The sequence below is a fragment of the Hippoglossus stenolepis genome, chromosome 18, assembly GCF_022539355.2.
Source record: "Hippoglossus stenolepis isolate QCI-W04-F060 chromosome 18, HSTE1.2, whole genome shotgun sequence".
NCBI lineage: Eukaryota > Metazoa > Chordata > Actinopteri > Pleuronectiformes > Pleuronectidae > Hippoglossus > Hippoglossus stenolepis.
The window spans coordinates 13131405-13151239 of NC_061500.1; the positions used below are offsets into that span (position 1 = coordinate 13131405).

General features: G+C 41.7%; 2 protein-coding genes across 3 annotated transcripts in view; one reads left to right on the forward strand and one right to left on the reverse strand.

The window, feature by feature from the left end:
• On the forward strand, positions 1-14559 carry plpp1a (phospholipid phosphatase 1a). Of its 2 annotated transcripts, none has more exons than XM_035141717.2 (6): positions 1-580; positions 5453-5604; positions 7808-8088; positions 10633-10690; positions 12398-12574; positions 13369-14559. In XM_035141717.2, the coding sequence occupies exons 1-6, from the start codon at positions 523-525 to the stop codon at positions 13477-13479; spliced, it is 837 nt and encodes a 278-aa protein (XP_034997608.1). In that variant the 5' UTR covers positions 1-522; the 3' UTR covers positions 13480-14559. The 2 variants fall into 2 exon arrangements, with proteins under 2 accessions (XP_034997608.1, XP_034997607.1); XM_035141716.2 differs by lacking the exon at positions 5453-5604 and adding an exon at positions 3629-3783 and having other exon boundaries at positions 5-580.
• Positions 14367-19835, reverse strand: part of mtrex (Mtr4 exosome RNA helicase) — a 20068-nt gene continuing 14599 nt past the window's right edge. The window contains exons 20-27 of the mRNA XM_035141715.2: positions 19410-19520; positions 19123-19311; positions 18004-18167; positions 17672-17777; positions 17054-17110; positions 16795-16957; positions 15122-15226; positions 14367-14843 (exon numbers count right to left, since the gene is read on the reverse strand). Coding sequence (XP_034997606.1) covers positions 14791-14843; positions 15122-15226; positions 16795-16957; positions 17054-17110; positions 17672-17777; positions 18004-18167; positions 19123-19311; positions 19410-19520 — 948 coding nt within the window. The 3' untranslated portion in view covers positions 14367-14790. The remainder of the gene's footprint in view (positions 14844-15121; positions 15227-16794; positions 16958-17053; positions 17111-17671; positions 17778-18003; positions 18168-19122; positions 19312-19409; positions 19521-19835) is intronic.

A 19835-nucleotide genomic window follows, 5' to 3' on the forward strand; every position in this document is an offset into this window, starting at 1 on the left:
GTCCGTGAAGGCAGCACCGGGCCTGCCGCTTCGGCCTCCTCCGGACTTCTCCGTCAACCGTCGAACAGGCTCGTGCGGCACCGGCTCCGAACATCCTCCGGAGGACACACCGGTGTCACCTTGCAGGCGAAGACCGTCTCCTCCTCCATGACGGAGACAACCGGCTCCATTCCACAGCTCTAATAACATGACATGGCGGAGCAGGGGAGTCACCGGCTGAGCTGCGGTCCTCCGCCCCCCGGCCGGAAGACGCGTTTCTCCGCCTGACATGAGCCTCTCTCTGGCCGCCGGCGGACTGGTCTGTGTGTTTGTCACAACAAGAGGGCGTCCACGTTCCCTATCGAGGGCTTGAACCGAGCGCCTGCGGTTGTTGTATCTGCCTCCCTGAGTCGGAAACAGCGACGTCCCGAGGAGGAGCGTCCACTCACTCACCCCCCACCCACATCCACCTCAAGCCCGGTGTTTATCACTGAGGAGCAGCTGGAAGCCTGGGACTCGACTCCGACACACACAAGAGCAAACATGTTCGAGGCCAGAGGAATCCCCTTTGTCCTGCTCGACGTAGCCTGTCTCGTCCTGGGTGAGTGTTTATCTTTCCTGCTGCTGCTGGTTCCCATAGGATCCGATCTGTGATGTAATCTGAACCTCCTGTGTGGATATTGAACAGCCTGTCGTCACGCGAAGGGTGTGGTGGCTGGTTCTGTGCTGCTGAGACTTTAACACCCTCTATTTTAACCTCTCATTCTTCCAATGATCAATCGATATATGTTGTTGTATCTGATAAGTAAAGGCTGATCAATGCAGTGAAGAGTCCCATGTTCCTTGTTTCCATTGTATGCAAATGACCGCCACTGTTTTGAATTATAATATGATAATAAACGCAACACATCTCTGCTGTAACTAAGTCGGCATGTCGCATATACAGTATATGGTTACTATGGTTACTGTCTCATTGATAAATGTTTATTTGCTTCAAATAGTCAAAGTGTATATACACGCCTATGCATTGGATTTCTACCCGAGTACAAGTGGTATTTGAGTTGAGTTTGCAACTAATAATCATCTATATTTTGATTTGTCTGCAGATCATGTTCTAAATGAGTTGATCAGTTGTTTGGACAATAAATTGTGTTAAATGTTGATTGTATGTTCGCAGAGTCGTAAGTGACGTGTTGAAAATACCTTGTTTTCTCTGATAAATGGGCTAAAATCCAAAATTAATTACATTTAAATATTTCCCATTTTTGCTTTGAAATAATGACGAATAATGGATTACCACACTTATTATTGCAGCACATGTCGTGTCTGACATTTTGCAGCTCATTCACTAATGTTGAATTTACTGAAATATTGAAACTTCAAGTTAACTGTGTTTGTCCATAAACTGATTTCTACTCCCTTAACTCAAACAAAAAAACAACAACAACAAACAACAAAATGTCTGAGAAAAGTGAGTTATAAGAGGAACTACTTCCTTTCAGTGTATGTTTTAAACCCACGTGTCAACACTGACATCTCTCACCTCATTCGGGTTCATGAAACTCCCCCTCAGAACATGTAAGACAAGTGAATGTCAGGCTATTACAGTTTAAGATCCCTGTAATGCCTCTCAGCCTCTCAGAGAGCGGCCATGTTTCAGTTCTGCTGAGACACGGCCTCTGAGGCTTCAAATCTGATTATGGATAATTGATTTGTACGATGACTCATCAGGCTATGGCTCCACTTGCACAGTCTAAAGTGGGACTGGGCAATACAACATTATCCCCATATAATTATTATCGATAGCAATATAACAAAAGTCCAACATATCGATATAATGCTTGTGCAATGTGTAAGCTCAGTGAGGAGGTATGACACATAATTGATCTACCTCAGAATTTTAAAAATGTTTTGCATTCTTTAGTTTAAAACCACGACCTTCACCCAGGAGCAGGAATCAGTCATCAAACTTAAAACAAATAACAATGTGACACTTATCGTGACACTTACCGACATTGACTTTATCTTGTTATAATATTTGGCCGTGCCCTTCAGCTCTCGTATGTTTTGCTTGCAGGATGAATGTAATATTGTTTGTACCCTCCCTGCGCATATTTTTCAAGATGTACAGAGATACTCTAAGTCCATTCTCTTCATATGTACCGAATGCCTCAAAGTTTGACTTTGCACCATAATAGCCTCAAAACTAAACCGATAATGGTAAAAAAAAAAAACTGACATCTATTACTGAACACGTGCGACACTCTGCACTATGAAAGTCCAACTTCCCACCAACCAAAAGAGAAACACATTTTCTGGGTGCAGGGGATTTGACCTGGTGAGGAGCAGTGCGACTGTACAATCTCTGTGAGCTGTTTAGACGACTGATGCAGACGCCAACTTGATTATTCTGCTAATGACACATGCACGCACACACTAAATTATAATCATCTGTGGGAGTCTCCAGACTGAGGCTGTTACCAGCAGTCATGCTCGGCTGCGTGTAACACTGACACTGAATGAAATAAGAACATGAACATGATAAATGTGAGTTTTTGAAATGCATTAGCAGGGACGGAGTGGCTGCTATTGAGTCTTGATAAGATATCACATGGAAATATGTATTTATGCTACAATATATCCACATTTGTCTTTATTTCTGTATTATGTGTTGTGAAGCTGTTTGGTTGCAGATGAGAGCAGAGTAAATTGTAACACTGTTAGAAAGTTACAGTGGGGTCTTGCCCATGTCCTGCCGTTGGCCTGTTTCTGTCCCGACTCACTGGCATCTCCAGCTGTTGTTGCCTGTCAAATTTTGGATGGCACAGCTGAAGGCGTGAACAGCTGCAGAAGCGACAGAACAAAAATACCAGAGGAGTTAGTTTGAAGTCGCTCATAGACAGTTTGTTGGTTAAAAGGTGTGTCCTCATGTGAGGACAAGTCTTTTCTGCCTTTATTTGACAGGGACTGTTAATGTGCAATAATATAACAGACCCTCAACTTCTGTTCAAATGGATGAACAACTCTGGGCTAAACAGTCAGAGAAATGATGGCAGTGTTACCCTGTATGGACTTTGCACTCTGAAAACGAATCAGCATGATCCATTAACTTTATGGTGTTGTATCTGTAGGGAGTGTTAGGTAACGTCCACAGCTCCTTTCACACCACTTTCCATCAAGGCTCCGTCCAAAAACGTGACAACCCTCTGTGCTACATAAATGACCAATCATAAAATATTTTTCTAGCACCCAACCAATATGTATTGGTTTGGTGATAATGGCTCATCTGAGAGGTTCACAGACATATTGGTGTTTGCTGATATGAAATGAAAACTTTTATGTAAACAGAACACACAATGTGAATTCATGTTTTATATTTTACATAAAAATAAGTTTATTTTCTTAGAAGAAGTGGGCTTGTGGCGGATTTAGCACATTGTTGTGGTTTTTTCATTGGGTTTAGTAGCAATAAGAAACATATAAAGAAGCTAATCATATTCTCAGATCGGTTGCTGGAAAGGTTGGGGGTCTTTCACCTCCACCCGAAAGATGACAGTAGAAGACCTCCACCCTTGTCCCTCAGCTCCCTCACTTTCTCTGCCATGTCTGACTTCTTCCAGCCTTAACTCCTCCTGATCTCTGTCCACAGGAGGTCTGCCTCTGGCAGCCTTTAACCTGGGTAAGATCCGCCCCTACCAGAGGGGCTTTTTCTGTAACGACGACAGCATCAAGTACCCGTTCCACAGCAGCACTATCACCTCCACAGTTCTCTACACTGTGGGCTTCACCCTGCCCATTAGCTGCGTAAGTAGGAGTCATGACGTAGTGTAGACACGACCAGTCTCATGGAAAATGAGCTGACTTTCCAGCCACAGGTGTAACTCATGACAATAAAGCATTCCAAGGTGTGTCAGGGTGTTTGGTAAGATCTGGTGTACCAGCACGCCTACAAGGAAAGCAGAAATTATTGTTATCAGTTACACTTGTTTTTCCTTGTGTTAGGACTCACAGAGCCAGCAAGACCAGTATGTTTGAAAGCCAACACATTTTCATAATGACTAGCTTCCTGTTTACTAGAGATACTACAGATCATTTTAACTGTCACTGTTATTGAAGCCAAATACTGGAAATGTACTTTAGTTCTACTAAGCTGAAGGTAAAGGAGGATGTCCACTTTAAAACAATTGAAACAAATAATAAATTCTGCTGCATCTATACAAACACACAGGCACACACACACATGTGCAAGATCATAAACAGTCCTAGAACAAAGGTTTGTTTGATCTCACTTACCACAGGGTTTATGAGGCTTTCTGCCATAAAATTATTATTTCAATCAGCTCATAGCTTAATATGATACGTCATTCAATATTCAGGCTACAGATAAAATACAACACAAATTATATTTACCTTACAAACTATTTCTAATATCGTCGAATATGTGATGAGTCCAGCACTAAACATTCAGTCCAGCCAGACACAAACTCAACCTCACACAAAAGACCAGAACCACAAATGAATGTGTTAATCTGAATGTGGATGATATGAAGGAAGGAAAGTCTTGTTATTTTTTTTATTTTATTTTTATCTCTTTGGCTAAATCTGTGTTGCTGTTGTTAATTACATGCAGGCTGCGTGCTGTGTCCCTCTGTTCCTTAAAATAGCTGGAATGCACTTCTGGACCGGGGTGATCGTTTTCTGAGAAATTGCTCAGTGCGTGTGTGTGTGTGTGTGTCCTCTTATTACTTTGTGATATCAGTAGTTAATCTCTTCCATCAAGTTCTGTATGTATCACGAGTATTCATAACCTCAATCTGTTGCTCTATTTATATTCTTAAATGTTACTGCTGTCTAATCTTCAAACAACTCACCGTCTGCCAAACTGCAGGAAAGCATGTGGGAATTTAGAGCGTTAGCTTGGAAGTCAGATGTAATAAGATGTAAAGTCTTATCTTTTTCCTGAAGGGAAGAGAAATTCAAAAAACTGCGGGTGAAAGTGACCAGCGTGCGTAATGTGGTGTAGAGTTTCAGTCATGTAAGGGATGCACAGTCTGTGAGATGGCTGCTTCTTCTCACGCACTGACAGCTTCAGCTTCCTGTGGGTCTGCTGGAGCGAAGTCAACCACATCCCCAATCCAACAACCCGTCCGCTGCACCTATCACAGCCTAGAAGAGAAAGTTACAGGGCTCACGTCTCATTCACCTCCTCAGAAATGTCATTTTTTTTGTGCTCTAAAGTTTGCTCTTTTAACTTTCACTCTTTAACAGCATTCAACTCTCTCGTTCCACTTATAACCATTAATATTTGCAGAAGATGGCGGACGATGCAGAGGACGCATCTCTCGCATGGCTACCGTCTCCATCTTCGCACAGCCACTCCCCGTTGCATCATGGGCGCGGGTCTGAGTCGCTGTGACATCTTTATAACATGTTTTTTTTATTTGTGCTTTTCTCTCACTGCTTTCTCTGCTAGCTGGACTCCCGTTTGTAATACTCACTGTGCAACACAGTCCTTTCCAACGGGGCTTTTTCTGTAATGATGATTCAATCAAGTACCCCGATAAAGAGGAGACCATCTCCTATCAGTTGTTAGGGGGTGTCATGATTCCCGTCGTAATACTCACTGTAAGTGCATCAGTTTTGTTCTTGCAAACTGTTTTCTCTTTGGTACTTATCATATCTTCTTACACTCCTCCTTCAATATTTGCTGCTCATCTTCATCCACTTTTAACTTCTTCCTTTCTCTTTAACCATGGTTGCTGGTTTATTGATTATTCTGTAATAATGTATGTGTTTTAACTGCTTGAATTAACCATCGCTACCATTAACCTTAGTTTAGTTTCCTAATAGCATGTTGTAGAAACTGTTTTCAAGATGACATGGAGAAGTGCTCTGAGACACGCCGTTAAAAGCCTGACAAAAATCGATTGGTCAGTAAGAATCAGCTGATATTAGACTGTCACAGACTCATCTGCGTTTATGTCTGCTGTTATGACAACTTTCATTATACAGAACAAACAATTCAGAAAATTCTGTATTTATGTTTATTTAACAAAAATAATGTTAATTTTCTGAATTCAACTTCAATATATTTAGTTGTATTTGTGGTATCAGAAGTCTTTGACTCTGTAATATCGGTATCAGCCCCCAAAAATCCAAATCGGTCGGGCTCTAACACTCTAACACATATTTTGATATTTTCCACTACTAACTAAATCTGCAGCCACTGTGACGGGAAGATGCTTAATGAGGCAAAGTCAAGTCACAAGCAGTGAGGTGTTAACCTCGGCCTGTTGAATAAACAGGATAAAAACTGATGTAGCAGTTAAAAAGTCTAAAATAGACCCAGTTCAATTCTATATAAAAGCAGTGATGTCCTTTCACTAAAGACAAGTGAGGTTTTACAGAAAGTTTCCATACTGTAGCTTTAACCTCCACGGATGAATGAAATAACGCTGACATCCATCCTCCATTGTAAACATACTGTATAAAATGTACAGCTGGACTTAGTTGAGGTAAAGCAGCTCGATTAGAAACCGACAACCTAAATCTTTAGTGACACATCAGCAGAAGTTTGTAGTTCTCAGCATTTAAAGATACTGGAAGCAAAGCGGCAGCAATAAAGTCCTGTCAACAGCTTTTATGTCAGACGAGTCTTCGGCCCCTGGGCCTGTTATCTGCTCACACTGTTGCCAAACAAAAGCATTCACATGCACCTGAACCATAACAATGCCAACAAGGGGAAGTCATGAGTCATTCCTCTGATGTATCCCACAGCGTTATGAACACACTCAAGTACAAGCTCACATACACAAATGATATACAGATGTTTTACGATGACATCTAACAACAGGCATGGTCTAATACAAACATTTACAGCCAACTAAAGGATTCAAGTTAATTATTTTAAGTGGACCTCTTCCTTTGCTCATGATATTTCCAACAGTATTTACTATCTGAGAGGAATGCATTTGGTACAAATACTGCCAAAACATAATAATAATAATATTTGTTGTTGTCCAATGTATTTAACGGAATGGTTTGACATTGACATTGCTTTCTTGCCCAGAGTTAGGAGAGAAGAATTATTCTACCACTCTCAGGTGTCATGTTGTTAACTAGAAGGATGCTCAGAGAATGCATACACCTCCGCCAAGGCTAACGTCCTATCTCACCATGTCAAAGGAAGTGCCCCAAAATGTAATGGGTTCAGCGTTGGTTAGCAGCGTTGGTTAGCTTAGCATAATGATGTGAAAGAGAGGGAAACAATTGGCCTGCCTCTGCCCAAAGGCTTTGAAAGAATCCATTTATCTAGTTATGTTGTTTGTTACACAATGTACTGTTCTGCAGCTGCTGTAGCACTTTGGCCCGAGACAAATTTCCCCATGGGACAATAAAGTATATTTGATTGATTTGACTATCATAATCTCATATTTATACGCTATATCTTGTTTATTTAATAAATAAAAACTACTAATTTGTGGTGGGAAGGTGATTTTTGTTCGGACAAAGACTCATCAGCTGTGCTAAGCTAAGTTAGCCGGCTGCTAGCTGTCGTTTATGATTAACCAATATGAGATGTGAGAGTGGTATCAATATCCTCGACAAGAACGATTGTGTATTTCTAAAAAAGTCCAACTATTCCTCTAAAAGCAGTTAAATAAAGGAGATAGCTTTCTGTGAAGATAGTGGTGATGGGATTAGGGAATATTGCTGGCTCTGATGTTGTATAGTTCTTTCAGTTGCATCTTTGATTTTCTTTTTGGAGTTTGTTTATCTGTGCAAACGTCTGACTCCGTCTCCTCCCTCCTTCCCCTCCCTCTTACAGATGATCATTGGCGAGTGCCTTTCAGTTTATCTAAATCGCATCAAATCCAAGTCGTCTTTCGGCAGCTACGTTGCTTCTGTTTACAAAGCAATCGGCACCTTTCTCTTTGGTGCCGCCATGAGCCAGTCTCTGACCGACATCGCCAAGTATTCCATTGGCCGGCTCAGGCCACACTTCCTGGATGTTTGCAGGCCCGACTGGAACCATATCAACTGTTCATTGGGGGCTTATATCGAAGACTTCACATGCAACGGAGACGCAACCAAGGTCAACGAGGGCAGGTAGGGGTCATTTCATCTCAAAACACCTGTTGTCTCTCCCTGTTTTATTCGTTTCAAATTTAACTCTGACCATTGTTCTTTTACGGCTACCACCGCTGTACGAACAGAGTTGATACAAATGTTCATACACGTCTTAAGGTACTTCTGTCCATTAACAGCGATGAGCTCAATGAGCAGCAGCTCAGCGGTGACAAGATTCGCTTGAACATGAACATGATCCTATCTTGAACACGAAGATTTAAAAAAACATTGTATTTCTTAACTTTTCTACATTATCAGAATGTTTTATTAGGCAATCAAAACATTTTCTAAATAAAGCTTTATCTCCTTTATATACTGTTCACTTTGGTTCCATGTATAACTAACAGAGCCACTGAAACAACAAATTCCTTCTTTTTAACAGTAAAGACTCTAAAATGTATTAAAATCATGTGTAGAGTTAAAAATATCTTATAATCTAATACTGACTGTAATGGATCAAAGATGGGACCTCACTATGATTTGAGAGGAAGAGCCTTGTTCAGAAATCAGGAGGACACATTTTAGAGAAGCAATAATAGTATTCCAGTTAAAGGGGTGAATTTTAAACAACAGATATGATGAGAAATCTGAAAACGCTTCACAAGTTTTGAAATGCTTTAATCATAATTTACATGTCCAGGCTCATGTGAGGCTGTAAGTGAATCTGTGCACGTAGATGATACAAGGGAGTGTTCTTAGTGAGATAGTAGAGCAGAGTAACACTACAGGAATCTGAAGTTTCTGCTTCGATTCCAAGCTGTTCCTTATCAGTCCAGAGCAGCAGGAAGCAAAGTAGGCGGAGAGGATTTCCACTTCCCATTCTGATCTGGTAACGACCACAGACAACAGTGGTAATTATAGAAGCAGGGGCCTGAGCGGTGACATCAACTGTGCCCCTCGTATCAGTGTAGAGGAGGATTTTTAAGAGCTGAGAGGAACTTTCTACGCTTTTCCCCTCTGTTCTTCCTAAAGGTCAGGTCATTGTTCTCACAGGTCGGAGTGTTTCTCCGAGCCGCAGCCTCTGAGTCTGAGAGCTGAGTGGAAATGTGCCCACCCACCCGTTTCTCCTCTGCTGTACATTACCCAGGGTGTGGTGCACAATTGTTGACATTTCCTGCAGCCTCATCGCTACGTACACTGCAGTCTGTACTTTTTTTCTTGTTAGACGTAGCATAAACAGACGTCAGCCGGCCAGGAGAAAAACATGGTGAGACGAGGAAGATATCGGAGGCTTTTAAGATGTTCTGCTTGTCACTAACAGAGTGAATAAATGCAGCAGCAGAGGAGAGAGCAGGTTATGGATCCTCTTACAGTAACATGATTCCTCCTCAGCCGAGTTCAACTTCCACAGAAGAGGGGAGGCCTGCTGTCACAACTGCATTGGTTTTCCTGTAAAAGAGAAAAATACATTAAGTTGGATGAGACTTTAGTGGGAAAACGTTTGTTCTCTTGTAAGGAAGGAATCCACAAGACACAAATAATTCATGCCAACTGAAACCATGAATATAGAATGAGTGCAGCTCTCTGTGGGTGTGACTGAGCTTTAATCTGACGCCACAGAGGTCAGTGTTAGCATGGCATTGGTCAGCTGGGTTGTGTTACCATGGTACCAGTGGTGTGCTGAATGATGAATCACTAACTCAAGATGATGATGATAATGAATTACGAACCCACGATTTCAGCTTCTAAAATGAGGTCTTAATTGTTATTGTAAACGTCATATCTTTTCGTATTTGTCTGCTGGATGGAGAACAGCAGTCTACAAACACAGCTTGGATGTAGGAATTATTTATCATCATCTGAAATCTGAGATAAAATAGATTTTGAATTAACATTTTTCTGAACCGAAGTGATGGACTGATAGATCAACTGAGTGACAGGGCTACAGTGCTAGCTTTCCTAAAAAAAAATAATACTGTATTTGTGTAAGAGATGACTGAGCCACGGGGGAGTTTTCAGCAGGTTGACTGTTGTTTATTTTGGCAGAGTAAAAACCCCCAGAGGAGCTATTTAGTTTTTCCACGTCTCTGTGGTCCGGTTTGAGGGATTTACCTTCCACGTTTATCCAGGCAGCTCAGTAAACCGGCCTCTCGGTAACAAGCAGCACTGAAATACACATCTCTTCTTATTCTATCTCGCGAAGCCTAGGACCCCCTCATCGAGTGCCGGAGTCGAATAGCACGCCAAATAAACCGGTGTACAGTTACATTACATGGGGTGTGTGTGTTCATACAAGGCTGTTTCTGCAGACGTGGTCCTGACAACGGTATGAGACCACAGCACTATTATTATAAACAGGAAGAAACCGGGGCAGGGAGACATGGAGGCATGAGGGCTCGCAGAACACACACAGCCACTCACTTACCTGTCAGTGACCATCAACTCCACTATAATCCCTAAATATGGGTCTACCAGGCTGTGGTGTTGTTGGGCTTTTGTGTCTGACTAATAACGTGTAATAATGATCCATACAATAATACAAGACATCTCTTCGAACTTCATTCTCTTGTATTTCCTTCGCAGGTTGTCCTTCTACTCGGGCCACGCCTCATTCTCCATGTACTGCATGTTGTTCCTGGCTGTAAGTAGCTACACCAGAAACATATATCCATCAGTTCATATTCACCACAACACTTTTTAGACCACATCATTGCCTTGTCGTGTTAATTTACCATATGTGCATATTGATCAACTCCAACTGAAAGGAGTAGTTTTGGGAATTATGCTAATTGGGTTCCTTCATAACGTTAAGATGGGAAGATTGATGCCTCTCTCATATCTGACCATTACCTTTAAAGCTACAGCCAGGAGCTGGTTAACTTGGCTTCGCACAGAGACTGAAAACAGAGGGAAACAGCTAGCCTGGCTCAGCCTTAAGTTATTCGGTATAAAATCGATTCGTGCTCTTATAAACTGAACCATTAATCAAGTTTGAGACATGAACCTTTATGGAGGCAGCTTTTTTTGCCCCAAGCTGGATCCCTGGACCCGAGGACCTGAGAGCAGCTGGAAGTGTTGAGAGCTTCAAACACATCTTAGCCTGGCTTTTGAGCCAGTTCATTTCTAAGTTTATTACATTGTTATTATTCAATTTCATCTGTCTGTTAATATTAGTGTCAGGGTTATTTTAACCCAATTTTATTGACCTTTTTATTGATTACTTATGGCTTATCTTGTGTTTTATCTTACTTTTGTCTCATCAATCAATTGTGAAGCACTTTGAGCTGCACTGACCTCTATGAAAAGTTCTATACAAATAATGTTTGATTGATTCATACAGTGAACTGCAGATACTACAACTTGTTTTTTATATATCCAGTAAATGTGTAGCTAAAGGCAGGATTCAGTTTGCTGATGTTAGCTTTAAGATGTGAAACAAAGGACTGATTCTTTTTTACACTTCGGTTTCTGTAGGTTAATGTGTCAGTTCCCCTTTGTTTCCAGTCTTTGTGCTAAGCTAACAGACGGCTGGCTTTAGCTTTGTATTTAACGGACAGACATTTAAACATTGATTTCTTCATCTTAATCTCATCAATAACAGTGAATAAACCTGCTTCCCAAATTACCTATTGACTATTCATCGGAGCAGCAGTGCTTCATCATAACTTTCACACACATTTGACTTCACTGTTCTGCTCGGACACTTGCCCTGATAAGCTTTATGAGTCAGCAGCAGCAGCAGATATAAATAGACACTGTCACTCTGCAGAGCTGAAGTTCAAGTATGAGTAACATTTGCCTACAGATCATTGTTTTATTCTCCAGTCGCCAATCAAATGACGGCGCTTGCGTCAGAGGTGAAGTATAACAGGAAGAGCATCGGGATAAAGTACCGTTTGTCCTTGTTTCAAACAAAAAGAAGAGGCAGTCCCTGCTTTTAAACACAAACAAAACAGTTGCCTCGTTTACGACCAGGATGACCTTCAGCAGATCAAAGATTCTTAAGCAATAAACCATCCTGCTCCAGGGGTGGTGGGGTTATCAGTCATCAGATTAAATTATGGATCCTGTAGCAGAAACAAACTCGTAGTTAACAGATTTGAAGGTCAGTTTGGCAAAGGGAAATGTGGCCTGCAGATGGTTTTCTCACCTCAAACCAAGAAAAGGAAGTAGAACAGTGGCTGATGACACAAACTATAAAAAGGATGTTGTTCAACTCAGGGGCATTTTCCTGCATCACGAGCTTGTCTCTTGTGTGGAAATGGATGTACTCAGTCATCCTCACACTTTCAGGAATGCTGCTACAATCGTGCCCCTTGTTCTAATCATTGCCCCGTGTCCCTCTCAGCTCTATCTGCAGGCTCGACTCCAGGTTGAGTGGGCGAGGCTGCTGAGACCCACAATCCAGTTCTTCCTTATCGCTGCGACAGTGTTCACAGGATTGTCCAGAGTGTCTGATTATAAACACCACTGGAGCGACGTGCTGACTGGACTCCTGCAGGGGGCCCTCATGGCGCTACTGGTGGTAAGTGTTACTTTACAGGGGGAAAAAGGCTTTTTCTCATGTCATTCGATGCAACAAAGCAGTTCTCAGACACGGATTCCGCAAAATTGGTTCAGGACATTTTCAAGAGTTTGCCTACGACATAAAGAAAGCAGCAGGAGATTTTCCACATCAGACGCATTCACAACAAGAAATTGTCTGGAACATTCAGGCGAGGGGCGGTGCCTGAGTAGAGCACACAGGAGACAGCACATGACGTATGAATTCTGCAGACGTCATCTCGTGTTTTAGTTCTGATCACCAAAAGCTCTTGAATCCCATCGTCTATCCAAGTTGACATCTTTGTTGGCGTCTTCTACGTTAATGGTACCTCTTTCATCCTGAGATATTGGTGTTCTTCCAGTTTTGCGTCTGGCACATGTTAAAATGTCACAAACACATCCACTTGCTTGCTGTTATTTTCTGTATTTTCACATGGGCTCACTCAGACATTTTACTTGGAGGAAGGAGCAACTGACTCGGACATTTACGTTCCTACACTTAGCCTCTCCTGATAATTTTAGAAAAGTGTTAGTACGTATCTGAAAGCAGCTTGAGTGAGCTAAGCTAACCAGCTGCAGCTTCAAATTTTTTGCACGAAAGCAATATTCAAGCAAGAAAGTGTAAATTGTAAGATGCCTTGTACTTGACAAACTCGTATACAAAAGCAAAAAAAAAAAGCGTATTCTCCAAAACTATTACTTAACTATACTTGACTTATTTTTTTTTTAGCAGAGCACAGGTGCAGATATCTAACTCACACTCTCATCCTGCAGGTCTTCTTCGTGTCGGACTTCTTCAAGCCACGTGTGGAATCCCATAAAGAGGACATGACGCACCTGCAGGAGACCCCGACTAATGGAAACCACTTTGAGAGTACGAACTAAGCGAAGCGAGAGGTGAAGGAGGAAACCTCTGCTCTGTCCAAACGCACACCCAGGATCCCTGCTCTCTAGCCTGTCATCGCACGCAAATTCTCTTCATCGTACCCTGCATGGATTCAGTATGGAGTACCTGATTTCTCTTTTTTATCTTAAAGTAAGCCATCAGATGACTGCAAACCAGAACAATATATATTTTTTTTTAATTAAAAGCTACACCTCAGGCCGTTTCAGATTTTAAGACATCTATGATTTTAGACAATTTTACCGTCTTGTCCAACCCTGGTAGATTTGTAAAAGTGACTGAAGAAGATGTTGGTTAGAGGCTAAAGGTTCTGTTAAGATGGGAACCATCGATCTACTGAGCCAGTGGGAGGACTTGCCTGCATGCACTCAACTGTAAAGGGTCTGACCACTGCTGTGGGGGAGAGAGAGAGAGAGAGAGAGAGAGAGAAGAGGGTTTGAAACCTGTGAATGTAATCCTGCTTCGTGCTTTCCTGACCTGGAGTCAGTCTGCTCACAGATCTGATTCAGGGTCACTTTTAGAAAACCTCCAGCTACCAAAGACACGGAACAATCTTTAATGCCTTGTTAATACAAAGGGCTAATTATAAGAGTTAGTTTTAACGCGAGAACAAGCTGGAGGCTAAAGCTCATCCTAGACCAGAGGGGGAAGACCCATGTGGAGCAGCTGACTCCAGACCCACTCCACCGCTGATTCTCTAGCTGTCTAACCTCACGCAGCGGAGGAGGAAGCTTGAGCTTTGTTAGAGAGCTGAAGAGTCAGCGGTCGGTTTTCAAATCCCGTGTTGCCTTTGCTGGACTGCTGCTGCTATCACAGCTTCCTGTGTATCTATGAACTGATATAGACATCAAGTGAATAAACAACAATGTACTTTTTGTATAATCTGTATGTATAAACAAGTCAACACACAGACTTTTATTGAAAATAAATGTTACAAATATGTACAGACGTCCAAAGAAAGAAATTTCACTTAACATGAAAACCGGTGAAAACAAAAGTGTTGGATGTATAATGTTTTGAGTCACCACTTATAATTAAAGCATGACTTGTTTACTTTGTCATCCGGATGTGTGGAACTATTTTTATAAAATGCAACTCAACAGGGAAAAAAAAGATCAAAACGACAATTCTTTTAGTAAATAAGCAGAACAACATTTGAGCCCAATGTGAGAATAAAATTAAAAAAAATTATAAACGGAGGCCGAGAGCTCCATCAGGGGCTCATCATGAGCAAAGGTCAAAAATAGCTTGTGTCCTCCAGCAGCCACAATGTGCTGAAAGAGAATCCGTCTTTATAGGTAGAGACTGGCAGCAAAAACTATGTCCCTCTTGATCTTAGTTATTCCTGCAAAGACACAAATCAACAAACATCAATGAGCAATTTCAACCTAAACAGAGACTTCATTTTTTAACAAAGAATTCCCTGAAACGCATTCTGCTGCATAAAAAGGACATACATTTTTAAAAGGTTAGAAAATAATGGAAAAAGTCTGTCAAAACAGTTCAAACTTTACACGTCTCTTTCAAAAGGTTTCAAGTATCATTAGACTGAACAAAAAACTGATTAAAACCATGAGGTATTGGCCGTCGTCCTTGAATCCATTGATTGCTTCCTGTTCTTACCTTCAGCGAACTTGTTCTCCAGCTCAGTGTTGCCAATGGCCTTGGCTGCAGAGCACATCTGTCTCAGCACCTCCTCCAGACGACGCATGCAGCGGATGATGCTCCCTGTACCAGACACACAAACGCACAGTGTTTATTGTGAGGATTCTCTATTTAAATACACAACTATTGCCCAGATTAACTGACATTTAACATGAATTAATTCATGTGATGGTTGAATAAAGAGTTTCCTTTCTGCAGAACACAACACATCACACTTCTAAAAACTTTAGAATCCTCTATTGACACTCTCGCCCTAATGGATATAAATGCTACACGTCAGTAGTTTCATTATTATACCCTGATTTAAAGTAAGTTTCAAGGAAATTACTAATTATTGCTTATTATCAGGAAAATAAGTAAGTAACACACTTCTAATTAATACAAATGAACTGATGGTGCATAGAGTCAGTCCTTTATGCCAAGTTCACTCTACACGACTCATTGTCTTGTGATCTGGAGTCTTGCAGTCGCTACTGACTGAGGACACTACACAATCTTTCACCAGGAGAAACCCGGTATGTCTGGTCCGCTCTGATTGGCTGTAGTTGTCACAGCTTCATCTAGATTAGTGTCTGCTAGAAAACTATTCGGAGGCCGGGACGTGCCGGATCACGAAGAGTTCACACAGCGACTGGTGATCGAGCAACGATTTGACTCCTATCAGTCATTTGTTGACGTCAGTGACTGGAGCAATGGGCCCAAATAGTGTGAACACTGAATATGAACAAAATGTTGGACGTTAAATTTCTGTTCATAAATTAATAATCAATCTGTATTGTTGGTTTAATTTGAATTTACAGACCTGAAAAATACTGTAGTTTACAACCAAATGGCATTAACATTCAGATTCATCTGAAAATACTCCCAACAGAAACTTCCAGGTCCTCCATCTCTGTCCTTTGCCAACAGACACAAGCAGATCTCAAACTCCCTGCAGTTTCCCAACTTAGCGTTATTTCCTCCAACGATATCCAATATTTCACGGATGAGGTCATTGTTGGGAGTTAACAGACACAAACTATGGGGGAAATGGTGGAGTTGGAACCGGGTTCGGATCAGACCACACGTAATAAATCAATTAGTGAACCTCTTCCAGCCTCAGAGCGGCTGCACATGTGACAGTGAATAAATCAAAGGGCGAAGTGTTGTTGCTACAAGAGCCTTGTTGTAGCTCAGCAGAGGAGGAAGAAGAAGTGAGATCCTTCAAAGTAAAAGTACAGAACGGCCCATGTAACTGTAACGTATGTGATTAATATTGATGCTTTCTTGTGTCAGCAGCACTCACTTGTTGAGGTGGAGCCAGTTTTATTAACTTTATATCCAGTTATTTATCATGTATTAGTGCGGTGGTTCCAAAAGAGTGGGGGGGTTGATGACAAAAACTTGTTTCTCTTTTCAAAATAGATATTTTGTCAAACATTAAAATGTAAATCTTAATTTGAAAACATATAAAGGGAAGTATTACTTATTAAATGTAGTAGCATAAAACAGATTAATTTAAGTAAAGTACTGCATAATTGTACTTAATTAGAATACTTGAGTAAATAAATACTTTTGGTTATCTTCCACCTCTGATCATTGGCCAGGAGGAAGCCCCTGCGCTCTGTTGCATGTTGATTTCAGTGACCCACCTTCAAAGACGTCCGTCATCTTGCAGATTTGAGCGAACGTGGCGCCATTGGCCCACGCGAAGATCACATCCATCAGGTGAGGTTTGAACTGGTTCATGTAAGTCTCCTCGTCTATATCCAGCTTAGCATCTGCCGACACCTTGGCGATCCGCTTCGCACACTCCTGAACACAGCGAGAGGAAAAAAAACATGGGTATAAACATTTCCACCAAACTCAAACCTTCAGAAACAAACGTGGGACGGTTTTGTGTCGTCTCACCTGCATCTGTCTCAGGGGCGCAGCTAACTGTTCAGTCAGCTTTGGCATCTCGCTGGCCTGGAGGACAAAATGACATCACTGATAATGTAACAGCCATTTCAAACATTTGCTTTATTTTGGATTTTAGACGGAACAACATCGCTACTTAAACTTGTTTAGACAAAAGAAACAGATCTTAACTCCAAACACAACTGAAACTTGCTGCGTTCTCACACAGTATCAGTATCTTGAGCCAACAGCAGCAGGTGGTCTTTAATGACAGACAGCAGCTGTACACACACACACACACACACTAACATGACTTGTCGTCGTTCCCTGAGACGAGGACAATAGGAGACGTGATTTATCGAGTTCAGAGAGCTGATGCGGAGCCAGTTCAGTTTTTTGAAACATTTGATGCTGGATGAGCTCACTGACAGAACAGGCATCATTACGGGAAGACAAACACACGTCAACCTCAGGTTTCTGTTGCAGAGCATGGGAAGAGGCCAAGAATGCGAGTGTGTGGAAACGAGAATCAACTGTTTATCTCAGCGTTCGGGAAAAGGCTTAATATCTGTTTGTGCGGCGGATTAGAGGAATCGTATTTGTTTTGTACGTGTGTGTGTCTGTCCGTACGTTCTCCTGGAAGACGAAGCAGGACAGCAGGGCGGTGGCCTGCTCCACCGTCAGGTCGTTGAAGAGACCGTTGAACACCATCTCCGTCAGCAGCAGCTCGTCAGCACTGGGAAGATAAACGCAGAGTGAATGAACAGATGGGACTTTTGATTACCCAAGTCACAACCTGCCGGCTCTTTGCATGTGGCTTTAAAGCAATGGTTCTCAAACTGGGAGGGCGGCAACAATAGGAAAAAAACAGTGACACCAAGTTGCATTAATGAGACTTATGTAGGAAACATTCTGTGTACAGTTGTGTCATTGTGTTGATACAATCTGTTGTCGTTCCCTACCTGCTGATTTCACATGCAACTCGCCCTTTGATCTCGATCACATCGGAGGGGCTGGCGAAGCCGAGGCGTCGCAGAACTCTCTTCCTGCACTTCAGCTTGTCCATCTGCAGGACGGTGCGAGCTTTCTTCAGCTCGCGCTTGGCCGTGCGAACATCTGCTGCGATCTAAAACACACACACACACACACACTGTTATACCATGTAGCCTTCACCTAATGTGACTTCCAGGGCTCATAAAAGATTATGTGTATGAGCTCATTACAAACATAGTGATGGATGTTCATCTGCCTGCTTATCTGTTCATTATCCACTTCAACCTTTACCACCCATTACAACACTAAGATTTCACCAGCATGGTTCATTCCTCATGGTAAGCTGCACTTCTGAGAGGCAAAAGAAATCTATCACATACGAAGATGAGCGCTAAAAGGTTTCCAGTGCTCCCAGCAGATCACGACAAGAGCGGCCATACACTGATGTATGTTTATTATATTACAGTGCAATAATAACACTTCGTGCAAAATATCAGCCAAGTGACATTGTACTGGTTAAATCATGAAGGAAAAACAAATCCCAATATATTTGGATGAAGTCATATATTATATTTGAACGGGACTAAGAATGTTTTGATGTTTATTGTATTGACTTTTCTATAACTGCATGTTCAGTCTCGTCATGAGCCTTACTTCTTTTGATTTTGAAATGTCTCCCTGATATAAAAGGTACGTATTTACATCGCTCCTTTTAATTTTGGTGTCTTTTTACAGCCTTTTTTTCTTGATCATTATCTGATTGGCTTTTCTGTTCTGACCTATGACTCAGGCTGAGGCCCTGTGGATGTAAGGTCCTTACTTTCTTCCTCTATTTGTCCGTATAAGTGTATAAGCCGTTAAAACCAACCTGTCTGACAGGAAAAGACAAAGGAAGGTCACGGTTTGAAATCTAACAACTGTAGCTGATGAAAATGAATCGAAAAGATTAAAGAATGAATAGGGAAGTATTAATAATTCAAAAGTAACAACAGCCAACTGTGGATAAATGATTCCGCTTTCAAAAGGGTTTGACATTTAACAGGTTTCACATGACAAACACAAACTGAAACACACACGCAGTTTCTCACCAGCGCTTTCTTCTCACAGAGAGAATACACAGATTCCAGGTTGGGGTCACTGTGCAGGATGTGGGAGTACATGCGGTGCTCAAAGGCCTCCACTTTCTGAATGACTTTCTTCAGAGCAGGGTCTTTAATGCCCATGTCGTCAATGGGGTCGAGCAGAGGAACGCCGTCCGGGAAACGCTTCTGCACCTCCTGAAGGGCAAAACATGTAGAGGCACCAATTCAGATAAAGATGTCAAGGTCTACCAGTTTTAATATATTTGTTTCAAGATGGCTGCAGTTTCTTTTACCTGAATAGACTTGAGCATGAGCTGTCTGTTGTCAAAGGGCCTCAGGTCTTTGGGGATGTAAAGACGAACGGAGCTGATGGAAGTCAGGAGATGCAGCATCACTGGGACCACCTGGACCCGAACAGGTTCAAATCACAGTAGTTATTGGCAAAGCGTCCTTAAAATTTTTACTCAAACTTCACAGGAGTTAATTTCAATTACCCTGATGTAAATATTAAAAGCATTCAGATAAAGACAGTTGGGTTTGGATTAGTCTTTAGTTGGGTGGGATTAAACCAAAGCAGAAAAAGAGGGTGCAACAAGAACCTCTAACTTCACGTCACTCTTGTTCAGGGTGACACTCACTGTCAGTGTGTCAAGTTCCAAGTGATTTTACTGCTGAGTTTTTGAGAAAACTAAAGCATTCAGCTCAATTTTTCATTATGG